This window comes from Leptonychotes weddellii, chromosome 4, assembly GCF_054177405.1.
Source record: "Leptonychotes weddellii isolate Sample4059 chromosome 4, ASM5417740v2, whole genome shotgun sequence".
Classification (NCBI taxonomy): domain Eukaryota; kingdom Metazoa; phylum Chordata; class Mammalia; order Carnivora; family Phocidae; genus Leptonychotes; species Leptonychotes weddellii.
In genome coordinates, this window is record NC_138372.1 from 117638982 (window position 1) to 117649457 (window position 10476).

Below are 10476 nucleotides of genomic sequence, written 5' to 3' on the forward strand. Positions count from 1 at the left end.
GGGAAAGTTTTTTTTAAAAATTTATTATTTTTCTTAAATTTAAGTATCTTTCATTGTACAGACATTACCAATCCAAAATGGTTTTCTGTCTCATTAACCTTTCAAAAGATACTTATGCTGATAATAAAACTAATCCAAATTCTCTAGGTTTGCAGATGCTAATAGATGGGGAGTAGGATTTTGGGAGTCCTAAAGAAGTAAATCTGGAACTATGAATCTGTTAAGTGAACAGCCACAAAAGGAAAGTAGCTTTTGATCTGGGTCTAGGGATGGAGGTGTTTTTACCAAGCAGAACTGGAAGGAGAGGGAGATCCAGGCAAAATAAACAGTATGAGCCAAATCAGGAGAGGGGTGGGGAAGGAGTGTACACAAAGTAACAGTGTCACTGCAAGCGACATCTGAATTTCTACTCTCCAAATTTCTATCTTGAGATCCTGATAGGTTAAAGTGGTAAGACTCCTGTTTATCTCTCAAATACAATGGACTAAATTGTGTCTAAAAGTCCCTTCCAGGGCCACCATTTCATGATCGTACCCATCTGAAATTCTCCCTCCCTCTACAAATGCCTGTAATTCCCAATTTCCCATCTTTATTAAACAGAGTTGTTGCTCTCATACAACACAGGGCTCCAGAGTGCTACGTGCTTCCACGGAGTCTGTCTGCCTCACCCCTGTAAACTACCTAACCTCTCTTTTAGACAGTGATCTCCAAATGCCTTTGTTTTGGTTTAAAAAAGTTTGAACAAATACTCCCACTATATACTATCTAATTATAGATTCTACATATTACAAAATAATTTAAAAGAATGCTTAGAATGATAGGCTACAAATAAACATAAAAAACAAATATAAAACAAGTTCTGACCTTCCTTCATTCCACTGTTAAGAGTTCATCAGGATTAGCACCATGCACATCTCACAGTCCTTATACCCTAACTCCCTGCTCTCTCCTCTGATTGATCTACCCACCCACATCCCAATCCTGGGCAAACCCAATTCTCTGGTGAGCTCAAGCCTCAACCAGAGAGATGAATGTGGCTGGAGAAAAGACATACCATTTTGACTGATCTCAACTTTAAATTCGTGACCACACACTTTAAATAGGCACTTGGCATTGTAGAAATCCTCCTAGTAAACTAGCTTTTCTACTCTGAAAAAATCCTAGCTTCTCCTAAACCTCCAACACCTTCTCCTCCTCTTGCCCTGACAACTTATTTTATCAAGAAAACAGAAAGACATCACATCAATTGCCTTGTTTTCCATCTTCATCCTACCTGTATCTACATACCATATACTCTGTCCACCCTCCTGTTTCAAAAGCTGAATAAAAACCATCCTTCCTATCCAAGGCCAACCTTTCCACTTAAATTAAGCACACCTCTCCAAGGACTTTGTCCTGCTATTATTCCCATCAGCACATCAAAATGCTGTAACATCATCACTACCATTCACTTCTTCTTAACCCACTCTGATCAGACTTCTGGCCCACTAGTCCCTTCAAGGGGCTCACCGTATTTCCATTACTTTACTTGTTTACACGGCGAATTTTTAATCCTCATCTAACTCTTAGCAGGGTCTTACAGTTGACTACTCCTGCCTTCCCAAAACAGTTTCTTCCCTTAGTATTACAGATGCCACACGCTCCTGGCTTTTCTGCTTCCATCACTGTTTGCTGCTCCTCTTTCAACCAGAGTGTTCCCGGTCATCTGTCCTCTTCTCCATTAATACTCTCCACTTGATGTCCTCCAGTCCACAGGTTTACATAATACCTATTAAAAATGACCCCCAGGGGCACCTGGGTGGCTCAGATGGTTAAGCATCTGCCTTGAGCTCAGGTCATGATCTCCATGTCTTGGGATTGAGTCCCATGTCGGGCTCCCTGCTCAGTGGGGAGTCTACTTCTCCCTCTCCCTCTGCCTCTCCCCCTGCTTGTGCTCTCTCTCTCTCAAATGAATAAATAAAATCTTAAAAAAATAAAATAATAATAAAAAAAAAATATGATCCCTAGATAATCTTCCTAGCTTGACTCTGCCCCTGGCAATAGTTGTGGATATCCAACTTGCCTACTTGCACACATTCTGAGCTGTATAATAATTATCAAACTCCTGATTTATTCCTCAGAAACCAGTGTACCCTCCTGTCTTATTTCAGTAAGTGGTACTACTGTTCACCCAGATGCTCAAAACAGGCAAAACAGTTGATTCCTCAAATTTTTTTCTGTCCTAGGGGTGAAGCAAGACCTACCTGACTCCATCTTCAAATTATATTCCAAATCATACTATTCCTCACAAACTTCCACCCTACATCTCTAGTTCAAGCTACCATTTCTCAATTAGACTACTACAGCCTCCTTAGGAACTAGTTTCCTCACTTTCCTCCAACTGCTCTATTTGCCACCCAGCAACCAGTCATCAAAAACAGAAATCAGGTATCATTCCCCTGCACAAAATCCTTTAATGGCCTCTCATTACAAACAGAAAAAGTACTATAAAGTTGTATCTTATGTAGACTTTGCTAACTACTCTGATTTTATTTCCCATCATTCTTCCTTCACTATGCTCCAGCTATACTGTACGTTGGCCATTTTAGTATCATAATAGGTTCAGTTCATTCCTCTCTTAAGGTCTTTACATTTGCATTACTGATACCTTAAAAGCTTTTCCCTATTATTTAGGTCTCCAGGCAAAACATCAACTCCTCAGAGACATAGGTCTTCCTTGCTCACTTCCCTATCAAAATTAAGACACCCCTACCCTAGTCACCTAATTTGACTCTTGACATAACTCTATAATCTTGACATAATTTCTTCACATTTATCACCACTTGAAACTATAATTGCTTATATACATATACATATATATGTATATACTTATATATACTTATTGCATTTCCTCTCTTTCCCCAAGGTCCATGAGGGCAGGCCTGGTATAGTAGCTGGCATACAGCAGATGCTCAATAAATATTTCTTGAGTGAATGGTACTATTGTTTTCTTAGTCACCAAGGCTTGAAATTTCAGGCATCACTCGATGGGCTTTTCCTGATCTTATTTAATAATGGAACAGTAAACATTTATAACAAGTTAGCTAAAATGCATGTACACTTACCAGTATAAATGCAAAGAGTTTCCAGATTATTTTATAGTACTGAAAAATCTATATTAAAAAAAAAAAAACAACACACCAAAAAAGCACTTTATAAAGTACACACAAATGTTACTTTAGAACTTGATATATAGGGCTGACCATAACTTCTGACTACTATTGCCTAACTACATTACAGAATTACTATAAAAGTAATGAAACTGGCATCTACAAGTTGAAATAAACATATATATAAGGTATATATATATTTTTTGAAATGGTAGTTACTAGTTAAATCTCATACTTAGGGAAAAAATAACAGTCATTTAAAAATTAAACATAAACCCCAAATCACCACTGGCAATAAATAAATATCCAAGATGACAGGGACCATAGCTGTTTCCTTACCATAGTATCTCTAGAATGAACGAATCCATGTGTGTGAACTGTGATGTTTCAACATCATGAATTACAAATATAATGTAAGCGAGATCAGAGATTTATCATCTTAGTCTACTAAACAGAAAAGGAAACAACCATTTGGGGATCAAAAAACAAGTTTAGCAGTTTGAAAAAAAGGATTTTAAAAACTCAAACTAAAGGATTTCGATTGTTTTCTACACAAACATGAAAAAGTAAAATGCTAAGTAGAAATGCCCGTACTAACGACATGAACTTTACAACTACATGTTACGAAAGAGATTTTAGTTCCATAAGATAAACTCAACGGCCACTGTACTAGATACCTTTCAGACAAAACTGGAAGGCAGATGCACGACAGTCCCAAACTATCAAGTCGGGCAGAGATTGTCCGACAAGTTGCCCAGAAGGTAAACTTCTCGGGGTCCTGCAGCTGGAAAAAGAGGAGGACTGTGACTGTGAGAGTCACTCCTCTGACTGGGGACCGACTCCAAGAAAAGGACGTATCTGAGTGCACACGGGGTAAGCAGAAAGGAAACGCGACAGGGCTGCCATGCTCCTAACTCCACCCTCCCCGCGCTCAGCCCGGGGAAGGCCCAGACTCGCTAGCCGCCGCCCCTCCTTTCACCCTCTTCCGAGGCCACCAAGCGGCGCCTAGAAAGGTCCTGCCGCCCTCTTCTCCCCTCCCCCAAACCAGGAGCTCAGGAGGCCCGGCGAGGTTAAGAGCTTCCGTTCCTTCCCCGCCCAAATGGGAAGGGGTGGGAAGTGGGATTGCGTGCGCGCCCAGCACGAGCCTTCCTCGTCCTCCACGCGGATCCGCAGCTCCGTTCCCACCCAGCCCGAGACTCACTCGTCAGCCCTGCAGCCACAGCAGCCACCGCACCGGGTCCCCGCGCACCGCCACAGCCCCTACTCCAGGGCCGCCCCCCCACCCCCAGCTGCCTGCCGCGGTGGGTTCCGGGGCAGTTAGAGGAATCACTTCCGCCGGGTCACGGACGCTTTCTACAACGCGCGGGAGATTAGTACCTGGTGAGGCGGGGACGCAGTCAATCGTCCGCTTCCGTCTACAGGAAGTGCGCAGCGCCCCCCTCCCTTCTCCTACAGTACCACTGGCCAACCTCGGGGGGCCGCGGTCATTTGCAAATCCCAACCAATCCAATTCTGGGTCTTCTGATTCCCAGCATGCAGCGCCGACCCTGATCCGATTTCCGCAGGGACGTCATTCTCAAAGAGGTGCTCGGGGTTCCGAGGCAGCACTGCATCCTGGGATTTGTAGTTTCTCTGGCGGCTACTGTTTCTCCACGGCAGCACTACACCCTGGGACTTGTAGTTTCTCACGTTGAATGTTAAGATTTTTGGTAATTTTGGAGATTGTCCAGGGGTACTCTTGGGAGTCGGAGATTATCTGCATAGGAAAGACTGAAAAGTGGGAGTGCGGTTTCTATGCTAACAAGATCGTGTTCTTTAAGAAACACCATCTGTCTTTTCATGAAAAGTTGCAAGAGCATCACAACCGCTAGCGCAATCGGCTGGCCTCATTTCCTCCCTTCTCGACACCGATTACTGAAAACTAACCACGCCCCCCCGCCCCCCTACAGGGTTGGGGCCTTTCTCCCGCCCTACAAACCCCTCCCAGCCCCGGGTTGCTCAGCTCTCCTTGATTCTGAGATCATTCACTGAACTTCCAGTCGTTTGCCGTGGATACTGAATTCTGAGACCATCTTTGACATTCCACGCCCTCTGCCCCAGCACTCTAACTCTCTCGCTCTCTTTGCCCCTCTCTCGCTCGTCGATCGGCCTATCCTTTTTGCTTGCTTTGCTGTGGTTAAACTCAGGCACCCTTCCAGAAAAGCTGAAACAGCTAAATAAAGTTTGCACTCTGTTTACCAGACCGTGGCAAGAAGGGAATGTAGGGCCAAGACACCATTTCAAGTTGCTCAACTAGGCGCTGTTGTGTTAACAATGTCCAGCAAAGGGAAAATAGATACAGGCGAAACAAAATTTGTTGACCTAATTAATGACTTTTGCTTGAAAGACATGTTTTGTTGATTTGGCAGATAAAAGTCATTGCTTTTAACGGACAGATTTTTCTGGGTTAACTTTTCAAAGCCTTTGCAAAAAAAATTTCTTTTTAAGTTTTTGGTTTTAACGGTAGCTCAGAATAGAGTTTGGCAGGGAGAGAATGGGGTGAGGAGAGGAGGCGTGGGCCCATTTTCAATCATATTTTTCCCCCTATACTTCAAAAGTGTTGTTTTCTTCCCTTCTCTTCCTCTTTTCCTCATTCCATCATCAGCCTCTAAAGGATCGCTATATTAGTTGCCTAGAGAATGATAGAATTTTCCACGTGAGAATACTGAGGCTAGCTAATGCCAGATTTAGGGCTAGGATGTAGTCTAGGACTGTCTTTTTTCTTTTGTGCAAAATTTTACTGTATTTTAAAATTTTATTTAGGTAGTCAATATAATATATGCCTATTACAAAAAATACAGATTGCAGATGTTTGTTTTCTCCATGCACTTTTACATCATCATATTGTGTGCATATGGTTTTGTATACTATTAACTTTCCAATTTAACTTACCTGTAACCAAAATCTCAACAAGCATCATTTTTAATGTCTGTATAGAATTACATCATATAAATGTACTGTGATTCACTTAAGTATTTCCTTAAGGTTAGACATTTACCCATTTACCTTGTTTTCATTTTTTAATTTTTTTTTAAAGAGAGATAGAGGGTGGGGGATGGGCGGAAAAAGAGAAAGACTCTTAAGCAGGCTCCACACCCAACACACAGAACTGGATGTGGGGCTCAATCTTATGACCCTGAGATCATGACCGGAGCCAAAATCAAGAATCGGATACTTAGACTAAGCCATCCAGGTGCCCCAGTCAGTATCATTCTAAAATCCCACTCAAGTAGTTTATTTTCAACAAATGTCTGTATTACTAGAATTGGGAAATCTATTTAAGCATAAATAACAATTCTGTGAAATTCTATAGCACAAAATTTTCAGAATATGATCTCATTTTAGCTGTTTAGAAACACTGAGAAGTAAACCAAATATTATATTCATTTGTTTACAGAATCTGTTGGAAAAAACTAAGCTTAACAGAAGTTAAAATTCACATTCTCTCAGTATATTATTGAAGAAATCAATCAAGGAAGCCATTAGACTGAAATGGCTCTAATACCTTGGTAGCCTATGGAAGCAAACCAAAACCTAAGCCAGAGTCAATTCCTGTAAATGTCTAAGAACAACCAATCACAAACGGCCAAGTAGATTTTCCCAAATAATGCAACTGCTTAAACTATAGCCAAATAATTTCCTTGCTTTGCTTCTTCATCGTCTCTGTAGAAACCTTGCCCTTGGCTCCTCTCAGTGGAGGACTCTTAATCACTTTCGGTTTGGTGCTGTCCAGTTCCAATAAATTTTTGCTCAAATAAACCAAAAAATTTTAATGTCTCAATTTATCTTTGTAACAATATGAAAATACTGTATTAACAGAATATTTTAAACATATCAGTAAGATGGATAATTGATGTTTGTAGTATCACACTAAACAGAAGAGTTTTTAAAATGTAAGTGGAGGGGTGCCTGGATGGTCCCTGGTGTTTGCTCATTAAGCATCTGCCTTCAGCTCAGGTCATGATCCCAGAGTCCTGGGATCAAGCCCCACATCAGGCTCTCTGCTTAGCAGAGAGCTTGCTTCTCCCTCTCCCACTCCCTTGTGTTCCCTCTCTCGCTGTGTCTGTCTCTGTCAAATAAATAAATAAAATCTTTAAAAAAAAATGTAAGTGGAAGATAAGTTTAAGAAAATGAAATCATTCATAAAGAAGCAGTATAATTTTATCCCTTTGGATACTCAGAAAAAAAGTAGACAGGATTTGGAGTTGTCAAGGTGATACTATTTTAGACTTTTAGTTTGATCCTCTCCTGTGCCAAAAGTGTCTGGAGTCAAAAACATTCTTCTGAAATAGTGAACAGAGGAGTGTCAACTAATTGGATGCTCATCCTTTAAGACTCAGGTAACCTGAAGCTTTTAGACGTTTCGAGGCCAAAATAATCATGCTGTTTTCTGGGCTTCTGAAAAATTTTGTAAATTGGTATATTCTAATGATATTGCAGCATTATATTTTATTTTTAGGTGTTTCCTCCACTGTGTTAGTACAGTGGATTCCCAATTTTATGCAGTATCTTTATATCCTCTGCTCCTTAGTCTTGGCAATAGGCACTCAGTACCTCTTTAACAAGTAATGAACAAACGTATATGGTTGAGAAGGATTCCAGAAGACAAATCTGTCAAGTATCAGCATCACATGAGCAAGCTCCATTTATTTTCTACCAATCCAATGGTTGGATTAAATTACCACTCATTTTTGTCCAAGTCGCATAAAATATTACTCTGTGCTAATAGGCTAGAATCATTTTCCGGAAGGAAAATATATTTGGGGGCCTAGAAAATGACGCCCACGAGAATCAAAGATTTAACCCTGGCTTCCAGGCTTTGTCTTTCGCGCATGGCTCTCTTCTCTGTCCTTCCACAGTCTCACAAAGAGCGCTCAAGTCTGGGAAAGGGAAGCCGCGCGCAGGCTGGGCGTTTGCGTGTCCCTGCAACTAGAGGCGGGCGTGCGGTATTCAGAGCTCTGTCCGCAGAGAACGCGCGTGGCACGGAAAGTTGCAAGCAGGCTACGTATTCTGCGCACGCGCGTGCGGCTAGGGGCGGGGCATGAACGGCAGGTTCCAGCTGCGGCCGGGTGGGGAGCTGGGCTTCAGGCTTCCCCGCTGTCGCCGTAGCGCCGTCTGCCGCCACTTCTCACGCGCGGGATGCTGCTGCTGGCGCTGGGCAGCTCGTGGGCGGCCGAACTTCGGCTCGGCGGGAAGAGGACGGTGCCGTGGGCGGCCGCCGCGCTTCGAGGCCTTAGGGCGGCCGCCTCGCGAGTGGCCTCCTGTAGCGGCTCCTCGGGGCTGGTTGGCTGCGGAAGCGTGGGGCTGCGGGGAGCCTCGCCGCTTCTCGGGCGTCGGGTGCGAACGCAGGTCGGCATTCTGAAGGCCTGCGGACCGAGTGAGGGTGGGCGGTGGAGGGAGCGTCGGGCCTGGGGACTCTGGTGCGGAAGGAGCTCCCTGCGGAGCGCCCAGAGGCAGCCTGCTTTGGCCTCGGGAGCAGGCCAGGCGTCCCGGGGTTTACAGCACCCACGAGTCTAAGAATATCCGTTCGAAAGTGGTCATTTTCTGGGCGGTTCCAAGTACTTCACAGCTGGCTGCAAACCCAGCGGGTTTGTGATGACTCTCACTATTTTCTCTTCTACCTCTGAGTGGAAGCTCGGAAGGGTTAATTTGCAACGAAATTAGATACACCACCTGGTGACCGAACTGAAAGAACTCAACCTGACTTTAAGTTTGTTCTGTTTTCTATTAGATGAGGCTATTTTAAGGAATTCTTTTGCTCCCTGGAAAAGGGGATGGAGACGTTAATCCTCTCCTTTTAATCTGAATAAATTGTCTCCTAATCCTGCTCTGTAAAACATCAGAATTAGCAAACATGGTTGTAAGTTGGAAGAAATGCCTAACATGGGAATTGGAATCTAATTAAATTTCAGCATAAAGGGATTAGGCATACCTTTTGCATTTTGAAGGGTTTAGACGTTCGGGGACCCCTTGTTCCTGTGAAATTTGATGAAGATTTCAAGTGAAATACTTTCTTAAGAGGAACTAAGGGATGCAACGAGATGAATAGGGAAAGAGTTTCTCTCTCTCTTTTTTTAAGATTTATTTATTTGACAGAGAGAGACACAACGAGAGAGGGAACACAAGCAGGGGGAGTGGGAGAGGGAGAAGCAGGCTCCCTGCCGAGCAGGGAGCCCGATGCTGGGCTCGATGCGGGGCTCGATCCCAGGACCCCGAGATCATGACCCTAGCCGAAGGCAGACGCTTAACGACTGAGCCCCCCAGGCGCCCCTCTCTCTTTTTAATACTAGCTATAGTATAAACATTTTAGAAATCTTAAAAACGGTCTGGACTTGAAACAGTTTACATTTGCAGTGTTTTACTTACATTATATTAACATCAATTTTTTGAAAAGCTAATGCATTTAAAATTTTGACAATGGAACAAGAATGATGTTTTCATTAACCACAGAATGAATTATTCCACTAAAATTTTTTTATTTGTTCAAGGCCACACTTTATCTAAAAAGCTTTGAGCTGGGATGCAAACCTAGGTTTTCAAAAAAACACTTTGTGACTGGAGTTAAGGACAGCTATTTTGTTAGTTTGATTTCTTCAGCTCTGTGGATTATTTGGGAGAATTCCTTAAATCACCTCATGTGACAAGTTTTCTTTTACTCTATTATAATTTAAAAAAGTTAAAAAAATTAAAAGTTGGTCTAAAATGCACTTTATTATGTACTCACATTATAATGGTCTCTGTTTCAATAGATACCTCTTTGTTGGGAAAGATGCATTCAATGCTTACATACACAGCTTGAAAAATCAGAAGATGGAAGGCTGATTTATACTGGGAATCTGGCGAGAACAGTATTCGGTGGGTAACCAGAAGTGAGGGTAATTTCCTTTTTAACCCCCCTTTTAGTTGTAAAAAATGTACTCAGGATATGTTATCTCTTATTTTAACATCTCTTAATTGCAAGATATGAGGAGAAATTAGGTTATATATTTTTTTCTTGCGGCCTGTTGAATCAAGATTTAGAGGTTGAGGGGTGCCTGGGTGGCTCAGTCGTTAAGGGTCTGCCTTCAGCTCAGGTCATGATCCCAGGGTCCTGGGATCGAGCCCCGCATCGGGCTCCCTGCTCAGCGGGAAGCCTGCTTCTCCCTCTCCCACTCCCCCTGCTTGTGTTCCTGCTCTTGTTATCTCTCTTTCTGTCAAATAAATAAATAAAATCTTAAAAAAAAAAAAGATTTAGAGGTTGGGACCTTTGCATTTTTAGGAGATTTTCAAAAGATTTTTTTTTTTTTTT

The 10476-nt window shown here is 42.6% G+C and overlaps 2 protein-coding genes across 7 annotated transcripts in view; one reads left to right on the forward strand and one right to left on the reverse strand.

Annotated features, from left to right (window-relative positions):
- The window catches only part of LOC115939126 (elongin-C), a 26641-nt gene extending 21973 nt beyond the window's left edge, over nucleotides 1–4668 (reverse strand). The window contains exons 1-3 of one of the 6 annotated variants that reach the window (XM_081816143.1): nucleotides 4351–4459; nucleotides 3827–3933; nucleotides 3105–3152 (exon numbers count right to left, since the gene is read on the reverse strand). The gene's annotated coding sequence lies outside the window, so the exon portion shown is untranslated. Of the gene's footprint in view, nucleotides 1–3104; nucleotides 3153–3826; nucleotides 3934–4350; nucleotides 4500–4526 lie in introns of those variants that run through there. The other 5 variants (XM_081816145.1, XM_081816144.1, XM_081816146.1 and 2 more) reach the window with 5 other exon arrangements.
- Nucleotides 4669–8211: 3543 nt separating this feature from the next.
- TMEM70 (transmembrane protein 70) overlaps nucleotides 8212–10476 on the forward strand; it is a 7642-nt gene continuing 5377 nt past the window's right edge. Inside the window, exons 1-2 of the mRNA XM_081816148.1 lie at nucleotides 8212–8537; nucleotides 9938–10043. Of these exons, the coding sequence (XP_081672274.1) occupies nucleotides 8328–8537; nucleotides 9938–10043 (316 nt within the window). The 5' untranslated portion in view covers nucleotides 8212–8327. The remainder of the gene's footprint in view (nucleotides 8538–9937; nucleotides 10044–10476) is intronic.